This window comes from Botrytis deweyae (genome assembly GCF_014898535.1).
Source record: "Botrytis deweyae strain B1 chromosome Unknown BDEW_012, whole genome shotgun sequence".
Lineage (NCBI taxonomy): Eukaryota > Fungi > Ascomycota > Leotiomycetes > Helotiales > Sclerotiniaceae > Botrytis > Botrytis deweyae.
The window spans coordinates 887,906-913,722 of record NW_024066219.1 but is presented as its reverse complement, the minus strand read 5'-3'; the positions used below and the strand labels follow the sequence as shown (position 1 = coordinate 913,722).

Sequence of the window (25,817 nt, the reverse complement as noted above, 5' to 3'; positions counted from 1 at the left end):
TCTCCCAATCCACTCATTTGATGCACAAACATCTTAATAGATGGTTTTCAATTTCAACTTTAAATCATATTCAAATCCATATATTCAGTCGGGAAAATTTACAGAGAATCAAGAATTGTACAAATATAATAATTAGAATGGTTTTCAGTAAAGGTATAGTCAATTTCTGTTCTACCATTCCTTTCTTTTATCTTCCATCCTGCTTTTTCCATGTTACCACTCTCCCTATTATCTCAGCAAAAACTTTACAGTAAATTGACTAATCACCATAGAAGACTCCAAGGGTTTCCGCGACTCTAGAAAACTCACCAAAATACCAAGAAGTGTCGCAGCTAGTGCACATCCCCATATCAAGATGAATTCCAGTACACCTACATTTAACTCACCCGAGAAATCCTAGAGTAATTGTCCCGCTTGTAGGACTCCCGAGACTCCAACACGGACTTGGAAGATTCCTAAGGGGGATAACAAAGACAAGGACAGAACTGGAAGAACTTTTATCTCAAAGATTCCAAGTAGTCCTGGCTCAACGCTTCGCACGAGCCCGATTGCTTTTGCCCTTGCTGGTCAGGTGAGTTTACGTTATAAAGATGCTCCTAGCATTTCTTCATCGGATTCGGGCTCGACTGTTAGGGAAAAGATCGCTGAGGCAATGGCTACAAATCAATTTGCCATTCCCGATCGTGATCTTCCGCTATCTCCACAGGTTAAGACTAGAACAACTGCACCACAAATGAGTAGTCCTCTCGCAAACAAGGGAAAGAGTTTGCCCACTACCGCTGTTTCGCCGCCTGAGCCCGTTATCATTAAGGGTGTCGTTTCTCAGACGGAATCGCCCCTACTTGTTTCTGGACCAATCGCTTCTCCTGCTGTCCCAAGTCCAGTACACACGTCTGACGCATCGTATACCTCTTCCACGCATGCATCAACAAAAGTCTCCACAGCACCCTCAACACCTAGTGCTACTCGCAAGCCCGAAGAATCATTTCCATCACGCCCTATACAAAAGAAAACTCAATCAACACCACTCCTCCCAAAGCGACATCGTTCCTCTACTGGGTCTTCTCGTCACGTTGTTGCATCCAGCGCTCCAACCGAATTCTATGAGTATCATACCATTAACGGTATCATTGATCTTCCTTTCGCCTCCAAGAAATATTCCTCTGGAGATAGCTCTGAATACGATTCTGGCGTTTCCGGCTCCGGATCGACCTCCTCGTCTCGCACGTCTCTTAAAATAATCTACCGGGGCTTTTTGCATAATGTGAGGCCCAGAGTTCTGGGTGCATATATTTTGTTCGGAGGTTCCATCATCTGGCTTGTTTGGATGACTTCGAGTAAAATACTTTCAGGCAAGAAAGGAAATCCAGGTCGTAGCCATGGTGGGATTGGTGGACATGTTCCTCCATATGAAATGAGCATTCCTATATTGACTCCATCTTTTTCTACTCATGGTACCGAAGAGTTTATGCCTGTTGACGAGCCATATCTCACTACTGGAGGTGTCAACAATCGTCAGGCATTACAGAATCCCGACAAGTCATGTCCCAATCCACCGTCGAAGTCCGAACCAGAAGAGAGCTTTTGGGATACCTTGTGTGAAGTCTTTGTGGCTTTGGCGTGGCTATTGGGTATAATTTTTGTCTTACGTTTTATGCCCGTGCTGATCGCGAATTTACTTCTATTCTTTTTTTATGGTGGCGAGGCAGCTGATGGAGATTGGAGTGAGAAGGTGTGATCGAAAAAGTCTTGTTCGGGGTGGAAAGATTGGACCGAATTCTGTGATTTGAAGGTTGAGATTCTGAGAATTTAGGGTGGAAAAATTGTGAGAAGGGGAGTATGCCAAAATAGATTGTGTGTTATGAGATGTGAGATGAAGGTTTAGCATGGCAGAAGATGCTTAGGCACTGAAGTGGCTCTTGTCTTGACTTAAGGGAAGGAAGTACAGAATCAAAAATGATTGCGCGTTTATTTATGGGAGATCCAAGGAAGGATATCTGCATTTTCTGTTATCTTGAGTGTATATTAACGGGGTTTCGGGGCGTGGTCTGGGAGTTGTTTCTCACCAAGGTAGTGAACTTTCACTACCTATGTTTTATTTCTGCGACGAATAACTCATGATAAATGATGGTTGAATATCTCGTCTTCAAATGGAATCTTTACTTGTGATTGAATGTAAAGTATCGACGTGACTTAAACATAACACCACAAGCACTATCATCGAAGTATTTGTTGCCTCTTTCGAATGATTCAATAGCTAGAGCTCAAACATGCAGAAGGAACAGATCTTATATAGATTCACGCGTATCAAGGAAACAGGTTTTGTATACTTGAAAGAGCTGGTACAAGGTCTTGAGAGCAGATTGACTTTTATCCGGTCGGATCCAACAAGTCGAAGTCCAGCTGAATCTACTGAATCACAACATCGGTAGTAGTCTACCATAATCAAATTAGCCCCCGCTATCATAGACACGATTCATTCATGGGCAGATATTTGTAGGCTGTATGTTTAGCTTTAGCCTCAATATCAGCCGTAATTTACAACTCTGGGCAGACGATACTGTCTTGATAGGCCTCCACTTGAAAGCTGCCTTGTGCCGTGATTCTCTCGAGCTAAGGCATTTAATATGAATGAATGAAAACTCTTGGAATCTTGGAATCCCTCGAATCTACCATGGTCAGATATCAATTTGAGATATATTTTACCAACGCGTTCATCTCATGGAGCAGGTCTAAGTGGGCTCTCGGGGATTACAATCTACCACATTGTAATCAGAATTACCTGTTGTTTCAGAAGTCTACGATAATCCACACGAAGAAATCCCTATTCTGCGAGTAGAATTGAACAGCGTATGAAGATTAGTCCTCACTTGAGTTGCATGGTCTTGGTAATGGGGAGTCGTCGGATAATGTGAGGAAGAAGTGCGGGAATGATCCATCTTACGTAATCATTTCAGTCGACATTCCAAGCTCTGAGCTAATGGACCCCCAAGATCGGCATCTAGCTAGTCAATTAGACTGAGATGCGAACAACACCTTATGACTTTGTTTTGCTCCTTTTCCTGGATTATTCGAGCAACCGCGATTAAGAGGCTCTCTGCAGATTGATACACTTACTGCACAACACCTTTGATTCAAAGTTCCTGGGACAGCAAACTGAGTTGCCCCCCGAACAAGCCGAGCCTTTCGATTTAATGCTTTGCTATCTGCGGATTTCCTCGACCGCGGAACCACTAGTAGATTCGACCTCCTAGTGTACTCGACCTCCTAGTCTATGAAACATATCGACACTCAAATATGGCAATGAGGGTGAGTGCAGTGCATCGGGTATTTGAAATTCACACGGCATTTTGGGCAGTCAACTCCGATGAATCTATCGCGAAGCTTGCAAAGTCTCCAATCACTCGCGAAATAATGGCATATATGGAAGAGATGTAGCTGGTGCAGAGGTCTACGCATCAATGCTGGGGAGGTATCGCGAACGAAGGTCTTGCAGGATTGCCATGCGTTCAGAAGCTACGAGATGGTGAAAGTAGGGATAGCCATCAATGTGGTGGTTGCAGGAAAGCCTTCGGGCTGATTGCTGAGCTGCTCCGTCCCCCGACAAGCACTGCTGTTCAAGAGACCAATCTGCAACAAGATGGGCTCTAAGAGATGTTTTCATACATATTCAGACTACGAACCTCAAGATAACTTTCTCTGATACTTTTCTGGGGGTCTACCACGTCCTAGATGGCACATCTTTGAGCTAGGTTATTGATTACGATACGATTGAAGCAAGCACGGAAATATTGACAAAGTGAGGTCGATGTAAAAGGTCAACAAGGGCGAGACTCGAGCTCATCTCATCCACAAGAAATCTTGACTACATACTTTTGAATCCTATACCTGGTGTTATCAAGGAGTAGTTGCTCTAGCTTACGTTGCATACCAATGCTAGAGCTCGATATAGCTAGCTAGGAGCATAGAGAGTCTACCATGGAGGGTTTTGGTGAAACTAGAAATTTTACTAGTTTCTCAAATTGCCTTCAGAGCTTCAAATATACACATCGGAACGCGAGCTTGAAGGATATCGAGTAGTTGTTTTGCATGGCCAACAAATGTTCGCTCCTCTACATCCTTATCTCGCAACAGGCTCCAAAAGAAAAAGGATCAAGCATCACTGGACAATATATAAATTAACTACGCCAATTCCTATTGCACTCCGTATTTGCTCCTGTTCACGAAGCCTCGTCTTGAAGAGGCACGAGCTTACTTTTGGCTTGATCCATTCGACTATTGTAAATATCACAGCTCGTCCAATGATATTTTTCAATCATGAAAAGGACATTCTGTCTTTTCGCGAAGATCGCCATAACTACAAAGTGGACTGGAAGTCATACTACTTGCCTTTCTGCAGTTTCGTAGACCGAACAGATCTTGACAGGGTCCAGAATTCAGGGTTCGGAAGTCACATACCCAGCATAAAGTAACATAATTTGTATAGATTATACACAATTCTGTGTGAATGGAGACCATTGAAACAGGTATTTTGAGGTATGAGGTCACTAGAATTCAACTACGTGAAAAATCAATTTTGAAAAATTGAATGGAGATGAGTTGCATTCTGTGGACTTGTGTAACAAATAGCCCAATTTTACTAGCCTGGCGATTCAAAATCTACTCGAGAGAACTTGGAAAACGTTCTGGATGCCGTCAAACCCTGTTTGGAATCTGGAATTTTGCCTTGGACTTTGGAAAGAGAATCGGGACCCGCCGAAACACGATGGGGGTCACTTCTAGATCATTTCGAAAGATATGAGCATGCTTGCCGTTGTACATCCTTCTTTTCACGATGAATTAGCCCGGTATTTGAAGCTGGAGTCTCGGAGAAAGAGTAATATTTCCTGAATCGAACCCTACATCTTCAGTTCCGTGCATACATATGCAGTGAAACGGAAGGAAGCTCATCTTCTAGAAGATCTCCACCCCCAAATTGACATGCATTAGCTCTCCACAGCGCATAAAGTCGCTGCAGGAACTCCGGCTTTCTTCTTGGATATGGAAGGAGACAAGAAATAAGATTCTGATTGTGGAAAAGTCTCCTAAAATCCGCTTTACCTGCACATATTAACAACCTTTTTGTAGAATGCATTCTATAAATTCCAAATACCGGTCGCATGACCCCCACGAACCTATTTATCCAGGCACTTGGAGATTTTCGGTCCTGACACCGTCTTGGCTACATTATTTGTACAACAGGAAGATGCCGACCAAGGCGCTAAGTGTGCAGTCAGCGCGGGGTCAAAAGCCCCCTGAAATCATTCATGTGGATATTGAAAAGCTATATCTGCACGATCGGACGCATTCAACTTTCGTTTAGTTTCCTCCGCGTCTAGTTATTGAATACCATACCACCTTCCTCAATTCACTTCAACGCCGAACCCAAAGAACGTTCTGGAATAAAATATCTTTGGGCGTCAATATTCTTCAATAGTTCGAAGATTTTTAGGGATCGGGTTTGAAAACAGGGTTGAAAATGGGTCTAGTCAATCTAGGTCATGAAGCAGATCCCGTTCTCACCAGGATTGTTGATGAGGATAAGGTGGCTTGGTGGAGAAAAAGGAATTTAAGAATCTTGTATCTTTTGCTATATCCAACATGTATGGGGATTGAGATGACGTCGGGGTTCGACTCTCAGATGATCAATGGATTGCCGTTTATTCCTTCTTGGAATAAATGTGAGTTTAGTGTTTAGTAAGTTTATTGGTCGGAGGAATATTGATGATGAAATACAGACTTTGGTGAGCCGACGATTGACGGGGCTGGGAATTCGACGTATGCTCTGAAGGCAGAGCTTTTGGGCATTGTGGCTGCGGCATACAGCTTAGGTGCTATTTTGTCGGTGCCGTTCGTACCAATGCTTGCTCAACGTTTTGGGCGTAGGTGGTCCATAATGTTTGGGTCTATTGTGATGGTCGTTGGGTCATTTCTTCAGGGCTTCTCCATCAATGGTATGGCCATCTGAACACCTCTGATTGGGTATACACTCACCTTGAAACAGCTGCGATGTACATCGTTGCCAGAATGTTTCTTGGATTTGGTATTGTCTTCGCAATTGTCTCCGGATCAGCCATGCTTGGTGAATTAGCATACCCGAAAGAAAGGCCAGTTATGACTTCTCTCTTCAATGCATCTTGGTTTGTAGGATCTTTAGTTGCCTCCGGTATTACCGTTCGCACTGCAACCATCAATACAGATTGGGGATGGAGAATACCATCTCTTCTTCAAGCCTGTCCCTCACTTATTCAGATCATCTTCGTCTTGTAAGTATATCTTGAATTTACCAAGATACTCCTAACAACAGACAAAGCTTCCTGCCGGAAAGTCCTCGGTACCTTATTAGCAAGGACAGACGAGACGAAGCATTCGATATCTTGGTCAAGTATCATGCAGAAGGAAATCGTGATTCGGTATTCGTTCGTGCTGAAATGACTCAGATTGAAACAACGATCAAACTAGAAGTAGAAGCTTCTAAACGATCTTGGATGTCCATGTTGAGTACTCCTGGAATGAGACGCCGGGTATTTCTCGCTTCTGCTATGGGAGTCTTCACACAATGGTCTGGCAATACTTTGATTTCGTGAGTGCCCTATTCATTCGCTCATCTCATGATTTAACAAACCCAGATTCTACCTTTCCAAGATCCTTGCCATGATAGGTTACACGGATACCAACACTAAAACCATGATTAATCTCGGATCGACAGCTTGGTCTTTCTTCACAGGAACCTTAACTGCCCTCATAGTACCAAGGTATAAGCGCCGCACTATGTTTTTACTCTGTGCTTGTAGTATGTTCTTCGTGTATATAGCATGGACAATCAGTATGCAACGAGCTATGCTAGCATATGATACCAATCGGCCCAACAAAGCTGCTGCCATCACCACACTATTCTTTATATTTCTCTACTCGCCTTGTTATAATATTGGGAACAATGCACTTGCGTATAGTAGGTACCATCCTCTGACCTATCAAATGCCGAGATCCAAACCCACAAACCATACTAAAACCCCACAGCCTATCTAGTAGAACTCTTCCCCTACGCGGACCGTTCTCGTGGCATCTCCATCGAACAATTTTTCGTCCGAGCCGCTAATTTCTTCACCACCTACGTAAACCCCATCGGTATGGGCAATATCGGCTGGAAATATCTTATTATGTATTGTGTAACCATTTGTATTGAGATAATCGTGATATATTTCTTTTATCCTGAGACTCAGGGACGCACGTTGGAAGAACTTGCTTTTCGTAAGTGTTTGTGTCTTTGGTTTCGTGGAATTCGTATATCAACTTGCGAATCCAATTGAGCACCACTAACTGGAGATCTTGGGAATAGTATTTGAAGACAATGCATTGGCAGAGAAAGCTGCTGTGGCTGTGGAGAAAACCATACATTTTAACCACTGTGAAGAAGCAAGGACTGCATAAAACTGAGGCTGATATCCCGCACCCAATTGTGCGGAAACGGAACAAGATCGCATTCGTACATACTGCATGATTCAGCTGAAAAGAAATTTCTGATACTTCATATTTCTTTTGTTGTTTGTACTTCAACAAACCCCTATTTTTCAACATTTGTTTCTGGTTCCTTCAGCTATTTATCTGATTGTATACATCTTCAGTACAGGTAGAAATCGAACCACAACTAAGAATTTTCTTCAAAATCAAAAAATTAAGCTTCACATCTTGAAATCGTGAAATGTCAATACCTTATCAATAATAATCTCCAAACAACCTCCATCTCGCTGGCGCGTCCTTACACGCAAAGATCCCCACAATACGTGCACGTTCGCCGCGCGTTAATCTTAAATGACCAAAGTTCCCCATTTCCATCTACATACATATCCACTATAGGAAAATTTCCAAAAGCTTGACACCTATTCAGAAATCATGATTTGTGCTTGGCGGTCTTGAATGGATACCATATGGATCACATTGGTTTGCTATCTCTAGAACGTCAGCCGCGTCGTAAGGAGAAGAGGATGTATGCTTTCGGTTTGTACTGTGGGTAGGCTCATTCTCTGAGTCTTTGTGTCTTTGATATGTGAGAGTAAAGTCGATATGAGGTTTCGAAGAGTGCTTTTCCTTTTCTAGTAGATGTTATTTATTGCATTTGCGTCTTTTCCCGTTTCAAATTCTTAATTTTTTCTTTGTGATTTTCAACCCCTTTTCCCCTGAAAATTATCTTTTGTTTTGAGTACGCAGCGCCTTTTGATACCCTTCTGTTCAGCTATTTCATATTCGATACCCCTCTTTCCATAATCAAACTCCCAAATCACCTAATGCGGGGAATACAATTCACATACCTTATCCCCATCCTCTTTGGGCGTCTCATCAACGCGACTCCAGAAACCTTCCCTTACATTCGATCTACAGAATTTGACGCTGGAGATTATGGTGCCTATCCGAATCGCACTTATACGACACGCCCAGACTTGATCTCTCCTCGTCTGAATATCCTCCAACATGATCCGAGATGTGATGATGGATTATATACGATGATATCTCTCAGAGGTGATAAAGTGCATATCACGGGACAAAGCCCTATGATCCATGACCACCAAGGAAATCTCGTTTGGATGAATGCATCGTATGGAGAAACATTTGGGCTAAATGTACAGAGATACAAAGACGTGGATTATTTGACGTTTTGGCAGGGTGATGATTCGGTGGGGGGACATGGGGAGGGAGTTTATATCTTGGTATTTTTCTCAGATGTGTAGACATGTGATCTATACTAACTATCTCATCCAGCTAGATTCCCAATACAAAGAAGCCTACCGTCTAACAGCTGGCAACAACGCCTTAGGAGACCTCCACGAATTCCACATAACACCTGAAGGAACCGCTCTAGTAACCCAATACATTCTCAAAGAAATGGACATCCAATATCGTCGCCGCTTCCGTAAAGGCTGGGTTTGGGATTCCGTAATCCAAGAAATTAATATAGAAACCAACGAGATTATATTCGAATGGCACGCATCCGAACATTTCAACACCGAAGACTCCTATTTTCCAGCAGGGAGTGCGGGATTGAGAAGTAGCCATGGGTACGATTTCTTTCACATCAATAGTGTTGACAAAGATGGATTGGGAAATTACCTGATCAGTTCAAGATATTATCAATCCGTGTCTTATATTGATGGGAAGACGGGTGAGATTCTTTGGGAGCTTGGAGGAAAAAGGAATAGTTTCAAGGATTTGTCAGATGGGAAAGCTACAGCATTCAGCTGGCAACATGATGCCCATTGGACTACAGATCGTAAGGGAATTACCTTATTCGACAACGGGGCACGTTATGGATTGAGACCACAAGTTGAGAGCTCTCGTGCTATTCATGTATCCCTCGATCTTGAAGCCATGACTGCGGAAATCATACGCGAATATGTGAATCCGAGAAAAATCTTAAGTGCTAGCCAAGGTAATATGCAAGTACTCGAAAATGGAAATGTAATGGTTGGATATGGGTACAACGCTGCTTGGACTGAGTACAGTTCTGAAGGAGAAGTTCTCTGTGATGTTCATATTGGATCTCAAAAGACATTCAATACAGGAGCGGTGCAGACATATAAGGTGTTGAAACATGCATGGATTGGCAGGCCCGATACAGTGCCGGATGTGAAGGTGGTGCAGAACAACGTGTATGTTAGTTGGAATGGGGCTACGGAGGTTAGAGCATGGGTTCTGGAGGGAGCGAAGGCTGGCAGGGGAGAAGGAGGCGAAGAGGAATTTCACATGGTAGCTGAAGTTCAGAAGAGCGGGTTTGAGACTAAAATCTTGTTTCAGAGAAAAGCTTGGTGTTGGGTGAGAGTTATCGCTATTGATGGCGAGGGTGTAAAGCTGGAGACTAGTGAGATTTGGGCTACTGGAACAGACTGTAAAGATACGGTATGTTATTCTCTTACTGACTCCCATCGACTCGTTGAGATGTCCCAACTAACGATTCAACAGATCGATCTACCCGAGACAGAGGAAATAAAAGAGGAAGAAGAAGAGGCTGCAAAGCCATTGATACCATCAAGGTTTGTATTAGAAGTAATAGCGCTTGCAGGATTTGCATTTGGAATGTTGGAGTTATGTAGAAGGAAGTTTTGGAAACGGACATTGTCCAGTTTCGGATATAGAGTGCTCCCTATCCAAGCGCAGGATTAAGGTGCCGGGAAATGATGTTTTTAATGATCAGAAATGCTTTGAATTCTTTGATGTTGTGAATATACTTGGCGTACTCATGACCTTGACTTCTTGGCTATTGGCGCCCAGAAGCCTCTTCTGCGGCAATGGAAAGCTGCCTTTCCCAATTAGGATTGACAATTAAACAGCCGCACATCATGCTATGTGGAGAATATCACAAATTTGGGAAATATAATGGATGAAAAATTTGCGCAGTTCTTGACTTCAAGAGAACTGGCCCTTTGAATTTGATATGACTTTTATTAACCCTCTTCGTAGTTATAGCCCCCACAAAACGCCAGACACCATTCTGATATGCATCATCGAACATCCAGAGAGAACCTCATGCTTCGGTAGTAACAACACCGCCAGCATCCTTCCACTTTTGTACTCGTCTTCTGATGTCCGATTCCGTTTGTTGCATGGGATTCAATCTTCTGTCCCTGACCATGGCTCCGTAGTTCTCTCCCCATCTCTTGACCAACTTCTCAATCCATTCTTTCTCCCTCTCACTCTGTTGTCTCTCCCTCTTCTCGCCTGCTCTTGAAGCTTGTTCCTCCAACATCTTTACAATCTCGTTTTTGGATGCGGAACCCTCCTCATTACCGAAACCTTCGAAACCTTCTCCATCCTCGTCATCCGAGTTCAGAATATCGTTCAATGGATTTGATTTCTTCTCATCGTGAATGACCCTGATAATCTTTCCAGTCTCTGGATCTCTCTCGACTCGCGCTTCAGTTGGTGCAAAGTTCTTTGGAATTGCATTCGAGATGGCGAGCTTGTTCGCAGTGGAGGTTTTTGATTCGGATCCCGCAGTCTTCTTCTCGATACCACCGGTAACGGTATTGAGACGACTAGTTAAGCCAAGGCGGCGGTAATTTTGTGTAAGAGTTTCATCTTGTCTCCTGCGATAAGTGATTAGGATTAATTGGAAACATACAAAGCTGTGTAGCAAACTTACCAGTTTGCAGCGACGATTGCATTGCCTAAAGGATTGATACGCTTAGACTTTGGCTTGTGCTTGATCTTATTGTTTCCAGATCTGTTCTTCTTCTTTTGGAGTTCGCGACCCATTTTCTATGATTGCAGATGATATATGAGGTGGTGGAATAAGATTGTTTTGATAATGTATTGTTACCTCTCAAACTCTAACTTCGAAAATCTTCACATTGAATTTGAAAAATTCGAAGCTAGCCTTATCAGCGAGCTTATCATCACATGATTCAGATGATCCATTTTAACATTTCAGATCCCGTGATCCAGTCGCGTGACTCTCTTCCTCTTGTAGAATCGACCTCGGCCCCGAACAGCCTTTTTTTAGTCGTCTCATGTATATCTTCATCATCTCGATCTAATCATGGAAGCGAGAGACTTAAGCAGTGTCTTAATATATACTTGCATTGCGATTAAGCAACTCTCATCACATATGTGAATGTCTTCATCCCAAGTGGGCCTTACATACCTCCAGTTGTGCCTGTCTAGCTGATTGAACTAGAACAGTACAAATGTATATTGCTTCCGCGTGTCCAATAACGTCTCCGGAGATGTCAAAAGTTAACACGGAAGAACCCCCACTCCCCCAATCCCCACGACTTAGGTACTAGATACTTATCTAAAGTATTGTTGTCAAACAAACAGTGATCCAATGCTAATCTATGGAGGTGCACCTATCTAAACGAGAATGGTATTTTCTCCGGGCTTCATATCCGTCAGAATCGTACCTTTCAGCATGGTGTGAATATAAAATTCTGGGATATATATGGACTTGGTTGGTTGTTCATCGGATAAATTCATCGGATATTTGACAACATGTCACTATTTCTATACCGATGGTAATATCCGAAATCGAGGACGATTAGGTATGAATGCTGAAGAAATCTATTTTGCTTTGCTACACGGAGCATGGGCAAAATGCTGTGCACTTCGTACCCCCACAAAGTTGTCTTACTCTCTTCACGATCTACCTCATCTTTCCTATTCTCTTCTTTTCAGCCTTTGCCTTTGAATATTGATTTGTCAGTGGAGGAGGATGAAGAGGCGAAGTCCTAAAAGGATCAACAGCCAATCCCAACGCAGCTGGTGTAACGTTCCATCACAGTCTGTAGATTTCTCGCTTGACAAGTGACTTGAGCAGTAAAGAAATATCTAGACCAATCAGCAGCAAAATATTAAGTGCGAAAGGATTTCGGAGTAGGCGGCGAAGTTCGGCAACGGACAGCGCGATGAGAGGCTAGCGGTAGGATTCAGTTCCCGTTAATTCTTCTTGATCCCCTACAGACTGCATCTATGACTTCTTCAAAATAGCCGCGCAAAAAATCATAAAGAAGGCTGTTGTATCATATGATTCGCATCGTTAACCATCCATTGATCATTCATTGATGTCGGTAGAGCAACTTTAGGCCAAGTCCGTCAATCTACTGAGGAATTGAGATGGTGGGCTGGTCCACCTTGTGGTGCGGGTAAATGAGATAGGTCAACTTGGCATATCCGAGACATCACGAACGATGGCGTATCGGAGATATTACCAATCTTGATAACATTGCTGCGTGCTAGATAGGACGCCAAATAACCCAAAATTTGACAGACCTTGAAAGTTCTATTAGACTTTCTCACAACTAGGTCTTAAATTCTATTGTTAATCGCCCGTTGTCATGATTTCCTTGTTGTTTCGTTAGCTCCCTTACCAATATGTACTCCGTTAATGTTTACTGTCATTATTGTGCTGAACCACCGAGCCACCATGATTCCCGTAAAGTTTAAACAACTAACCTTGCTGATATTTCTAAAAACACATATGCTTGTGAACCAAAAGTTGTCCAAATTTGACTTCAAGAAGAATTAGCTCGTTACTTCGGCTGATCGCTGGAAGGCATCTTTGAACTTTTTGACTTGTACCTGAGACAGCTCGAGGCTAGCAAACCCTCGTAAATTATAAAATTGTACATACATCCGGATCAGACTGGTCTGAAAAATGAGGAAAAGTAGCTGGATATCGCCCTGCTTTTGATGAGATACTGACTCGCGATCAAGATGAAGGAAACGACCGGCAAAGTTGTAACCTCTGAGGGATTAACAGGGATCTATCTATCCCCCCTGATCCACTTCCACCGGAGTTGAGAAGCCACACCGAGGCATCTAAAGCCTGCAATTGGAAGGATTAAAGATATCATGTAGGCACGGATTTGCTAAAGCATATAGGTGAACCGATTGGAAGAGCGCTGGAGGAGAGCTGTATGTTAAGGTTATATGTTTGTGATATAATATTGCTTTGTATCGTTCTTCGGGGAGTTCCATCGTGGCGCCAATTCCTTCTATGCGTCTTCGAAAGCTTCTAGCTCGTATCCACTCTAGGGAGTGCAATCAAATCTTGTTGAAGAGAGGCTTTACAAGGATTGATCGGCTTGGTTGCGGTGCTCGGTTTGTGATTTGCCGAATCAACCTTTGGGGGAGCCGCCAAAGATTCATTTTATTTCATGCAGCGATTGTCTAACTTGTCTTGCAGTAACATATACGGGAATCATACGGAAATACTACACCCCTCTTGTGAATTTCGTTGATGATCATCAAGGATTTTACTTTGATTTGAGGTCCAGCCGTATAGATTCAACAGATCTGCAATTGTCTAGATTGGACCCTTAATCAATGGTCATGCGTATCACAGTGTATGTAATAACAATGATTCTGTTTGTCAGAATCATTACTATTCTTATCATCCAGTCTTTAGCATTCATCCAGAGGTTTGTGAAAGCGGAATGAAGATCATGAGGGGGATCCTAGTGCAAAATGGCCCATAATGAAGGCTAGTCGACGGCCAGATGCATACAAATTGATACAATATGGAGTATGATTGATATGAGTGGCTCGGAAGACTTGATATCATTTTGTGGGTGTTTCTTGCTTAGTCCAATCGAAAAATATGATGAAAGAAATATCCAACTGCCATACAGAAGGATGAAGTAGATTTTTTTCTACGAGACTCGAATGAATCCTATCCGCACCTTACCAGTAGCTCTTCTCTCATTTCTTACAGTTTTGCGTCTTTCGCGCTTTATTAGCTGCAGAATATAAACGAGCTTGAGCTCTGCAGGCAAGTAACCAATCGTATACTAGTTTGCTACCCAACCTCATTAAGACCCATGATGAAGTTAGTTCTTCATGGACAGCTCAGACATGAAAATACATACAATACCCCTCATTAGGTACGGTCAGTACTACCCTCTCCTGCATTCAAATGCAAATAGTATAGTGCTTCTTATCTATTAGCAATCTTACCGGATGTAATCAGACGCTTTGTGCCTTGATCGCACATTGCGTCAGACTGGGATCAAAGAGTCGAATTACAGCAATTTCCTTTCCATCGCCCTTCATCATTTCAATGTCCTGGGTAAAAGTCCTAACTATGCCTTGCATTGTCACATCAACAATCTCGTCATAACGCAACTTTAGTATTGCAACACGGGATATGAACGCTTTCTTGATGTTTTGCACAAGTAAAACAGGGCCAAGGCGAGCTAAACATTGTCAACGGCCGGGCTACTAATTCAGGCATGTGCACGGCAGTACCGAACAATCAGGGGAGAAATAGAATCATCGTTTGCCTCCCCACCGATACTGCATTTTAGTGGTTGCTTGACGCCAGTGGCTTGTCGACAGTTACCTGTTACTTCTCATCTCCGAAATTCCTACACTCTGTTTTAAGCCATATCTGTACCTATCATTTTTAAACTCCTCTCGTCCAATAACTATTATGGGAAATGATGCTAGTAAAATGGGACATGGGATTTCATGACGGTCCAAGATATATAGAGCCTGTTAAAACTAATCATAATTTAGAACCCGGTTGTTGTATGGGGTCTGCTGGCACTTCTCGAGATAGCTTCCGCAATGGCGAAATATCCCCCCGGCTTTCAGATCAACCTCCACGGCACAGAAAATGAACGGACATGCTTCAGTGGATTGATTGTGGATTGAGACATATTAAGCTTATTCATATGAAGCTCTCGATCTCATATCTCTTCACGAAAATCAGGTATATCAAAGTGGGCCAAGATGAAGCAGAATCCTAAAATTAAGCATTCGGACCAAGAACCAATGCAAAAGCCAATTCAAAATTCCTCCAATCTTCGTTCTTAAGCCAAGATTTTCACGAGCACAACCAACTAAGAATATCGTTGATGTTGCTATTGACTATGTGGAAAGTAATTGAAAGAAGCAAAGATTCCTGCATGGAAGGCTGCGTTGTGCTTCCTCTGCAGACAGTGAATAATTTCTGATTAGTCGAATTATAGATTAAACCACTCGGAGGTGGTAGTTGAAAATGGCCCTCGGTTCCTAGAAAAACCGCGCTACTCCCACTTCACTACCCTGTCCACTCTACCCTACATCACAATCTTTTTACATTTCCCTTTTCCCCCCTTGCAAAGCCGCAGTGCTGATCCCCACCCGTTACTTGAATGTGCGCCGGGGCGGACCTACTGTCTAGGGGTCATTCATCGTCTAGCTCGGTTTGCTCCTCATAACTCATTGACATGCCCACCATGTATTTCTCCAAGTATTGCAACCCCAAGCTTCAGCCAACGGCTATTCTCCACATGCTTCTTTGGTTCACTTGGCTACATTATATTTCAATGGACTTGCATTTCTCTTTTCAATCAAATCTTCAAGTTCTTACCTCATAATTACCATCAAAATGACTCTCCCTGTAGCCTGTCCTCCTTCCTCTGCCTCGTCGGATCCGCCTACTGTCGCTCAACGCAAGCGACGTAGGAGAGCTCCAGCCAGCGGTGCATCGGACGATTGTTTCGCTTGTAGCAAACGCAACGTAAAATGCGACCGGAGAAGACCATATTGCTCGCAATGCCTGGAAGTAGGAAATGAGTGCTCAGGTTACAAAACTCAATTGACTTGGGGTGTGGGAGTGGCAAGTCGAGGAAAACTGCGAGGTTTATCCTTACCCGTTGCAAAATCCCCTCCTGCTCCAAAAAGTCCACCCATTACTCGTCCTCGAGCTGCCTCTACCATTGCGAGAACTTTGGAAAAAAATGAAGAGGGTGTTCGAATCAAACTCGAAAATGCAGCTTCTGTACCGGTTAGCCCATTTATGACATATGATTTTGTCAATATGGCACCTCATGGAAACGCTTCAACGGCTACCCAAATGTCAGATTGGAATATAACCGCACCATCTCACGAATTCACAATTCCAAAGTACCATCCTGATACACAACAACGGCATATGCAAAGATCTTTACCCCCACAACTTCATCGGATACATACGCTTAGTATCGGAAGACCAGAAGGACTTTCTAGTTCCGTGGACTCTCTGAGTCCATATCCTGACAGCGAGTATACATCACCAATCAGTCAGTCTTTTCAAAATGATGAAGTGCCCTTTCTCAACAGCCCGGCGCCGTTGTACAACAGCTATTCTTCCAGAAATACCTCGGTAACAGATCAAAGTTCGGATATTATGGGAAACTCACGTGGGCCTACATCATGTCCAGATCAATTTTACGCTCCATCAGAAATGAGCTCAAGCATGAGTTCCCATCAAAATATGTATGACTTATCAGAGGGACGCCAACCTCAAAGATCTCATCAAACGTCTTCTTCAGTACATGAAATCTTCTATGATGATGAAATGTTAGGTGAATAATTTCATTCGACGCGTTTATTGAGACCCCCTTTGCTAACTATTGTTTACTAGGCATTCAAAACTCTCACGAGCCTGAAGTATTTGCTACAAGCGCTAGGTCAAGTCATTTTGGTTGGACTTCTATAAATGAAGATGATGTTGGTTCCCCTACGTCGGAGACAGATACTTATGGTCATATCACTGGGCATGATTCCATGTCATCTTCACTTACATCTGAAATGTCACCTCGAATCTCATTCTTTCTAGATTACTACGAGAAAATCATCTGCCCGTCGGTAGTGGTCATCGATAGCCCCTCAAATCCATATCGCGAACATATTCTCGCTCTAGCATCCTCAAGTCAAAGTCTTCAACATGCCATTTGTGCGCTTGCTGCTTGCAACTTACGCATGAAACGAAAACAATCATTAGGTCAAGATCATTGGCGTCAACCAATTGAACTCGAACTTCAAGATCGTATAAATGCGGGGTCTATCGGCAGACCGGTTTGCACTAGAAGAACCTCCACTCAATCAACATTAACCGATTCTTTGAGCACCGACTCATCGCTCCAAGAAGAATATCAACATCGCTCTCTAGCTGTTTCCCTGCTTAATCAACAATTGACCGACCCTTCCAAAGCCCGCCACGATTGTGTTCTCGCGACACTCTTCATCCTCTGTCATTACCGAATGTGCGAATCTGGTATTGCTCAATTCCGTACTCAATTTGCCGGAGTGAAAAAGATTCTCGGGATGCGAGAATGCGGAACCGAGACCGGTAATTGGGGATGGATGGAATCCCTCTTCACTTATTTTGACGGAATTGCCGCTTCAATCAATGATCGTGAAGCTCAGCTTCGAGGTGGATACCTTGAAATGCTAGCTAGTCCATCTAATCCCAATCACGGGCTGGAAAACATGGCAGGTTGCGACGCTGTCCTTTTCAAAACAATCGCCAAGTTGGGACGCCTTAATCTATTGTCGCAACATCGTCCAGTCATGAACGATGATTTGACCCACCCCCCTCATCCAAATCATATTCACCATGCCAATGGACTTCACAGACCTCGTCTAGCTGGCCAAGCACTTGTCGATTTTTATAATCTTCACTCTCTTTCATTCGACGGCAATGGTTTCGCTTCAACAATGTCTCTTGACGATGAACCCACTTTTCCTATGCAAAGTCTCACACCTCTCTCGCCTACTTCTTGCTCTCCAACAACATCTGTTCCATCCTTCATGTCCACTGACGATCCACAAACTACATTCTGGACCGAATGGAAAGCCGCTCGCCTAGCACTTCAAGAGTGGGAGTTCTCTCCTTCTCACATTGTCTCTTCCCTTCCAGTCACTCCAACTCCCACTCAGCTCCGCGATTTCGGATATATTTCTGAGGCATTCCGTTACTCAGCTCTTTTATACACCGAACGTCTTGCATGTCCCAAAACACCAAGCTCGCATCTCAACTTCCAAAATTTGGTCAGCCAAGTCTTGTTCTATGTAACAAGTTTGGAGACCAATAGTGGATGTGAGAAGTTCTTGTTGTGGCCCCTTTTCATAAGCGGGAGTGAGTGTGTCAACGAATTGCAACAGAGTATTGTAAGAAGTAAATGCAGAGAGATTATGGGGAGGTCTGGATATCTTAATAACTTGGCGGGATTGGAAGTTTTGGAAAAGTTATGGGCAGAAGGGAAAGATGGTAGAGCATCTCCGGATGCGATGAGAGGTCCAGGCGGACCTTTCAAATGGAGTAAGCACATGGAGGGCATTGAGGGTGAGTGGATTATGGTTTGAGTTGTCTATATGGTTGGGGTATTTGTTTATGACGACTTGACGACTACTTGTTTTCTGTTGTTACGATGATATCCATTGTTGTCCATGTCACATTTATCATGTCTTTCAAGTACGTTAAGCTACGCGAGGCCTTTTTTTATTTTACATGTTTATTATAGCCACAATGCTCTTTTCCTTTGCACAATCTGGAGAGCGATTGTGTGTGGTTGTTGATTTTATCTACGGGGGGGTGCTTCTGGTGCATGGAGTGGGTGGTCGGCAGGAATAATGGGTATTGGTCGCGGGCTGGTATGGATACGAAAAAAAAAATGATGGAGCAGGTGGGCGTCACGGGTGCGGAAAATGAAGGATGTCCACTCAATCATGTTATGCCTGCGCCCTTTGTCTCATGAGTTACGAATTATGTCATAGGAAAGAAACTTTATAGACAATATGAGCAATGTTTGATATTGTAGACGTTGATTTCACACAGTGGATTATTGAATGTATTTCGTCCGGGTAACCTCCTCAGTCCATACACAAAACCATATGCATTCTTGATCTCTACCACAACAGGTTTTCTCTCATACTTCAATTTGTTTCTTGACGGTTTGAATGCACTTCGACGTCACGTCATGTCTTCACATACAGGCACATGTGCAGTCACTTGTTTACAACGTACAGATTAATATACAACAAATGCACAAGGCCCAAAAGTCCTCCTATTTCACATTGATCTGCATATGCACCGTTCATCTCTAATCACACCGGTCCCGAAAATAAATTATGGGAAGCGAAGATACTGAATAAACGAATAAATTTTAACTCCGAAAGTGGGATTAGCCTATCTTTCGTGATGCGATATAGAATTGTCGAAATGCCTCAGTTGCAGATAAACCAAGCATTTTCTCGCATATACGAGAAAAAGCTTGGCTTAAACTTAAAAAGGAAAATTGTGCTTCCTCTCGGTACTTGAACTGGGTCCATCAAGTGCCAAGTATAAGGATAGGGACGGAGTGGAGGGATTCTTTGCGGATTGGTGGAATCGAGTGATTGAGGAAGTGGAAGTGAAATTAAGCAAGTCTAAGCGTTGCTTAGTGGGAGGTCGAGATCAAGGTCGTGGACGGAACGGCACGGTAATGGGATTTGGAAGCAATGTGATTGATTGATGGATGCGAAGTGGGCGGATGGAGCTGTGACATAAATGAAGGAGAGGGGAAATTTCCTTAGCGGGTCCGCTCTTGGCGTTATCATTGCATGCCCAGACATATCTCGGAACGAGACCGTGCATACAAATTGAAGATGTTCAGGTTCATGCTTGAACTTTTGGAGGTAGGAATATCAAGTCGATAATCTACTCCGTGGTCCATAGCCTCAGTTGTGGTGTGCGATTGACGATCCCTCCGTTGTACAGGTTCGGATCTGGTCCCTTTTTATGGCTGGCCACAGCGCTTGACATGCGGGATGATCCACATGTAATATCGACAATCTTTGTTGGCAGCTTAAAGTTAATTAATGCAGATCATCTACTCTTTTTATGTGTCCAACGCCTTCACCAAGGTACCGAAGCCTCGGTTTGCGGATATGTTGGTTTTAGAAGTCTCCTAGTTTCCGGAAGTCAAGATATGAAGGGGTCTGGAACAGGCGTTCATTTCTCTCAAGATACCTACAAATCTTTCGTTTGGAGGAGATACAGCCCATGTGGACATTTCCAGCGCCTGTAGAGAGGGTGATCTGCACCTTGCCCAAACTCTATAATCCCGATGCAGATATTTATCGATGCCAAATTACCATGACACTGGCAAGATATTGAAATGTCGAAGCGACTGGAGAGTTTGTATGCCACATGAACTCCGATCCTTCTCAATCGATGGAAGTGAGGCCAGCCAGAATTTATGGACCAGCCAAGCCTTAAATCAAACTCAAAATATCAAATATAATCTCATGTTTTGAGTAGCGATTTTCTCTGCGATTGCAAAGAAGCTTTTTGCTATAGCTGGTCAACACCCTCATCCCATGTTTGAAATCAACTTGTTGTCAATATACCTGATACGTGGAAAGAACAAGTCGTAAAAATTTATTGGAAAGGCTCTACATAGGTAGGCAGACGCCTGTCCAGGCTCAATTTCTTTCTTTGTTCTCCTTCAAACATTTTTTACTTCAGTGTGCAGTGCGAGTCTCATTGCTCCTTCCTTGCGGTTCTCAAGAAAATTGGAAAGGGATACTTCGTTCTTATCCTGTTCGATTCTCCGAGACGCCGTTAGAAGATGAATTACTCGATTACAACATTATACCTTAAGAAGAACATTGTAAAAACTATCAAAAAACTATGCCCGGCGGAACGCACCCCTTTGAAGTCACAGACCAGAAGGCCACAATAGCTAAGTCGCATAACACCTATTACCACTGAGATTGGAGGACACAATCCATAATCCAGCATAGAATGAATTCGATGTCTGGAGCTATAGTGTGATAACCACTGTTTCCATTAATAGCAACCAAGCGGTGTTGAACTAGTCGATTTCCATACAGATGAGCTGAGAAATTCAGATGAAGATGACGATCCAGTCCATTCCAGCTTGACATATCATCAAGTTTTACAAACACTACTTGCAGCCGCCTGCATGAAAAACGGTACCATTGTATCGGCCCAATTAAGAGAATTGACAGAGCTCAATAGAACAAAAACAAGTCCTTGATGATTGGAACACGAATCCTCACAATACCATACCATTCTTCCATTCAGTCTTCCCTCCAGGCTAGGAGACACAACACTTCGATAACGATGTTTTTGATTCTCTACACAATAAGTACCCTCTTTAAGGAGAAGTAATCAGAACGCTCTAGAAGGATGGCTAAAATAGAGGCTTGGCACCCATGGGTTATTTAGATTATACGAATACGAACTTGGGAGCTCACACCCACGACCCCGGTTCCTATACTGAAGGATGGCTCACTGCATTATCAAGGAGTCCCCTCCTGTAAGTCACAAAGGTAGCGTTCGACGAAGATGTACTTTGCAAATCTGAGACGCAGAATTTCGGAGAGAAGATTATCAAAGTCCCTTGAAAGGAAGAAAAAACGTCGGCACTTCGACAGTTGATCAGGCTAGTGGCTCCTGCAAATAATTCAAGATCAAACCCCGCGGCAACCTCCACACTTCTCCTATAGCCTAATGAGCATTTAATTATGCAAAAATATCTGGCGAGTACTTACGGATCTTCCTTCTAGTTCGATGTGTCTTTATTTCAGGTGTTGATCAGGAAAGACGGGCCTATCGGGGTACTTTAAGGGGGTAAGAATAAAGTTTCTGTGTCGATCAATTACTGAGTGAGTGGCACATGGGTTCAATTTGAGAGAATTACCCAAACGACAGTCGAGATTCTTGAGCAGACCAACGGTACGATTTCCTGCAAGATTGTCAGTTACGGACCTGTGATGAATGAAGCCAGGACCAGGCACATAAAATGCGCTGCTCGCGCGAGTAAAGAGAAAATTTTAAAGCAACTTCAAGAGAAAGATCATAAACTGAACATTGCTACCATAGACTGTTACCGGCTCGAAAGGCTTAGGACATTCAGGCACCGCTAAGTTTTGAGGTCTCAACCTCAAAGCCAACTCCAGGACGACAATTAAGAAAAAGTGACGAGAGCAAAAAGTGATTTCTTTTTCTGTGCTAGATTTTGATATGATCCGGTGCAACCAAGGTCTATAAAGGATGGTAATATGTTTCGTTCACTCTCAAGTATGAGCTCTAAAGTCTGAATTACAGTTGGACAATCAGTGATCCTGCATTCCTGGCTTCAATTGGAACTTTCCAATCCTCTGAAATACTAAATATGTTTCAAATATTTAGTTGTTTCAAATATGATAGTTGACTGAAGTTGTAGCGACAAGCATGGAAGAGATCGCCTCAAAGTTTCCAAAACAATCTTATACGGCCAGATACACCAAATAGAAAGCCTAGGCGAAAGGCCTAATTCACTTTCAAATTTTAGTCTGCCACGAAGTTTCTAGAGGGGACCTGGCAGGCTCACGGAAAGCCTCGCCTAAGGTTTCTCGAAGACTATGTTTGAGAAAGATCTACTTGCCAAGCGATCATTGTGAAGAGAAATTTCAACGTCATCCCTTGTGTAAGAAAGTAATCGGGAGTCTAATTGGTGAGATAGAACTCTCCTCAATTTGATTCACATCATACACCACAGTTCGGTGACTTACTGATTGATTTTGATGTAGGGATGGGCTTTGTTCCAAGACAGACCGATGGCGTCGATCTACAATGTGGCAGAGATGCATTGGCCATATCAATTTCGCTTTTCATGTAGCATGATGCCGATAAATTATATAGCAAGACTTGGTGCAATCAACGCTCAAGGAATCTCCGAGTTGCTTTCCACGAAATAGGCACAAATGTTATATGCAGAAGAAGGCTGGACTGGGATTGCGCCTTCCGACCACGACACTTGGATCACCGAGAGGCTTACACAATTCTTTGCACCAGCCGGCTGACCAGATGGTATGATCCAACGTCGACTGATGCTATCATGGAACAACTGTCAGCCTGTCTCACGATTGCCGCTCTGAAATCATGGTTTCAAAAATATATACCACGCCGAATTTTAGCTTGACGCCGTCTGTGCACTACTTCTGTTAACACTCTTTAGACTGAAACTGGAATTGGGAGCTGTCGCGTCAAAACATCCTTCTGCAGATAGCAGCTCCGGCCCGTCAGCGATAATAGTGGACAGCAATGCTGACGATACTAGCCCAGCTGTTTGGGTTCGTAATAACGGATTGGGTTCAGATGGGGAGAAAAATGGTGCCATCCAACAGATTGGTCATTGGCAAGGCTTCAGTTCTCCGAAAAGAACCCCCCCCCCCCCCCCAAAAAAAAACTGAGAGATCCTTCAGAAGTCATTGGATGGGGAAAGCTTCATCTTGAGCAAGTTTTGCAAGTTGCAACTCCAAAAGGGGCTAACCCAATAGCTTTCATACTCCACGATACCTTACACTATTTCTCTGCATAAGAAAGCATGAAAATGAGAATTGTTGGAAGTTCCTTGGAATAAGCGAGTAATTTTCAATCGATCTGCATGCTAATATCAGACCGCATGTCTATTGGCATTTTTTTCTATTGAAAATCCAAGCCGTCGCAACTCCAGTCCTCGAGTTACATACCCATTTGTTAGAAACTTTGGAGAAGAACTCAGTAATCTTACCTCTGAGAACTCTTACTGGAATGAAGAAGAACCGATCGATGAGCCGTCAATCGGAATGGAAGGAAATTGATCAGCCGCTCATGCTACCTCATTTTACGGAGTACGGGACCTTCAGATCAGACCGTCCGGCTATGTAGATCATGCATGAATGACAACGTGTTGAGCGAACACAAAAAGAAGCAACGTGATGGTATGTGCCATTTCTCATTTATTTTCATCGTAGTTCTGCCATAATCGACATTATTTCTAACTCACACCGAAAAAGGCCACCAAGCAGTGCCTGTATTGCAGTGGACTCGGTATATAGACACTCTGAAAAGCACCATCATTGCCGAGAAGTGGAGATTACCTTCGTTAGAGATCATGTACACGAATAGACTCATACAGGAGTGTAAGATTATCAACAGTGAGGCGTGGCAGGCCGAATATAAGCTTTCATTGCATGAGGATAATAGAATATACAAAGCGAATTCAGAATCCCAGACCATTTGAATGTTTTGATTGGATAAATGAATCGAAGACTTCTGATTGTCGTACTGTATTTCGAACTATTGAAAACCTTGGTCGAGTATGTATATCTCTCTTAGAGGCGTCGACATGACCGGCAAATTTTTGAGATCTCTTAGCCCTTCGCCTCAATTAAATCCTGAACTCAAGTGGGAAATTACTTGCTGTCTATGATTGCGTCAGTCTTTCTGTCAAGTCACATGATCTAACTTTGGCTGACATACCTTTCTCCTGACGAGGTTCCATGGTAGGAACCCGCAGACAGGTTCGCACTCTCCAGAAGGTGGATCCTATAGAAAACTAATGGATTATGATTCGAGTGAAGCAGCTGCTGGTAGATCACTGATTTCATCCTTGAACCACTGGTTTTCTTGTATTTTCCGCGAACCTGGTCTAGTGGACGGAAAATATCCTTAGTACATTGAAAGAGACATACCGAGCTGGAACACTTGATAGCCCATCCCATGGAGTACTTTCATGGTCACGAGGGTATGTTATTACAAATTCTGACTTGAGTTCCCTCAAACTGGGAATATCTCCAATGAAAACACGCTAGAAGGTTTTCTTTGAAATCTTTTACCGGTCGCAATTTTCTGACCTAACAGCTTCTCGGTACCAAAGGATTTCACACCTGCTCTAGCATGCCCTGCTGATAAGCGCTTGTTCTGGGATAACTTCGATATGATTGATTTCATTGTGAAGGCGACGTATGTTAAATGGCAGTCGCGATCGAGCATGCTCGCTGAGAACACTCAACCAGCTCATTTGGGGCCAGTGAAACCACGGGAGGTGTTGTTGGGAACAATTGCGACATTTTACTAGTATCTCGCAAACAACCGGTTGAGACGATGTCCAAACCAAGAGCTTGCAGTAGATCCAGATACTTTGAACGACTACTAGTCAATTGTCAAAATCCCACTTGAACAATAGGGCCTTGGTGTTCGAAATCATCTGAATCACGTTTTCTCAATGCGAAATCATAACTTAATAAATACACAACAAGTAACAAATTGTATTTTAACTAACCACTACGATTCTGTCTCTTACTAAGCAAGGCCCTCTTCTCCCTATTGCTGCCAAGGTCAAACATCTCCGTGGCTGGAAGGCACCCCGCATCCTTTGAGACGGCATTTAAGTTTACGTCGCCATCTTCCAGTTGGTGACCAATTGGCGCCATCCACCTTTGTACATACTTCTTGCCTGGTCATGATCATATTTAACCGCGTCGTGGTCCTCCCATCTTTCATGCTCTTCATTGACCAATGTGTGGCTGTCCAAAGTCTCATCATCCGAACCTTCTTCATCGGAGAAGTAGACAGGAATCCCAGTTCTCTGAATGCAAAGATTGAAATAGTCCGCCGCAGCAAATCCGAATCCCCATTTTATTATTTGACGAACGTACTTTCGGACTTGCTCTTCCTGGGCATTAGGTCGAACATTGTTGTCCATCACAAATCCAAAGTCAATGGC

The 25,817-nt window shown here is 43.3% G+C and overlaps 7 protein-coding genes across 7 annotated transcripts; 5 read left to right on the top strand and 2 right to left on the bottom strand.

The window, feature by feature from the left end:
- Nucleotides 1–137: 137 nt before the first annotated feature.
- Nucleotides 138–1,738, top strand: EAE98_006107 (uncharacterized protein; the record flags this gene model as incomplete). The annotated part of the gene is made up of 2 exons (XM_038953729.1): nt 138–158; nt 401–1,738. The coding sequence occupies 2 exons, from the start codon at nt 138–140 to the stop codon at nt 1,736–1,738; spliced, it is 1,359 nt and encodes a 452-aa protein (XP_038810124.1).
- Nucleotides 1,739–5,127: 3,389 nt separating this feature from the next.
- On the top strand, nt 5,128–7,714 carry EAE98_006106 (uncharacterized protein). Its single transcript, XM_038953728.1, has 7 exons — nt 5,128–5,720; nt 5,778–5,993; nt 6,044–6,305; nt 6,353–6,622; nt 6,669–6,991; nt 7,060–7,290; nt 7,379–7,714. Exons 1-7 carry the CDS (start codon nt 5,519–5,521, stop codon nt 7,468–7,470), a joined length of 1,596 nt encoding a protein of 531 aa, XP_038810123.1. The 5' UTR covers nt 5,128–5,518; the 3' UTR covers nt 7,471–7,714.
- A 610-nt stretch (nt 7,715–8,324) lies between these two features.
- EAE98_006105 (uncharacterized protein) lies at nt 8,325–10,194 on the top strand (the record flags this gene model as incomplete). Its single annotated transcript, XM_038953727.1, has 3 exons — nt 8,325–8,744; nt 8,797–9,930; nt 9,994–10,194. The coding sequence occupies 3 exons, from the start codon at nt 8,325–8,327 to the stop codon at nt 10,192–10,194; spliced, it is 1,755 nt and encodes a 584-aa protein (XP_038810122.1).
- Nucleotides 10,195–10,555: 361 nt separating this feature from the next.
- Nucleotides 10,556–11,286, bottom strand: EAE98_006104 (uncharacterized protein; the record flags this gene model as incomplete). Its single annotated transcript, XM_038953726.1, has 2 exons — nt 10,556–11,117; nt 11,174–11,286. 2 exons carry the CDS (start codon nt 11,284–11,286, stop codon nt 10,556–10,558), a joined length of 675 nt encoding a protein of 224 aa, XP_038810121.1.
- Nucleotides 11,287–15,901: 4,615 nt separating this feature from the next.
- EAE98_006103 (uncharacterized protein) lies at nt 15,902–18,642 on the top strand (the record flags this gene model as incomplete). Its single annotated transcript, XM_038953725.1, has 2 exons — nt 15,902–16,859; nt 16,919–18,642. The coding sequence occupies 2 exons, from the start codon at nt 15,902–15,904 to the stop codon at nt 18,640–18,642; spliced, it is 2,682 nt and encodes an 893-aa protein (XP_038810120.1).
- Nucleotides 18,643–23,209: 4,567 nt separating this feature from the next.
- Nucleotides 23,210–23,648, top strand: EAE98_006102 (uncharacterized protein; the record flags this gene model as incomplete). Its single annotated transcript, XM_038953724.1, has 3 exons — nt 23,210–23,253; nt 23,286–23,476; nt 23,533–23,648. 3 exons carry the CDS (start codon nt 23,210–23,212, stop codon nt 23,646–23,648), a joined length of 351 nt encoding a protein of 116 aa, XP_038810119.1.
- Nucleotides 23,649–25,484: 1,836 nt separating this feature from the next.
- Nucleotides 25,485–25,796, bottom strand: EAE98_006101 (uncharacterized protein; the record flags this gene model as incomplete). The annotated part of the gene is made up of 1 exon (XM_038953723.1): nt 25,485–25,796. The coding sequence occupies one exon, from the start codon at nt 25,794–25,796 to the stop codon at nt 25,485–25,487; it is 312 nt and encodes a 103-aa protein (XP_038810118.1).
- Nucleotides 25,797–25,817: the final 21 nt, after the last annotated feature.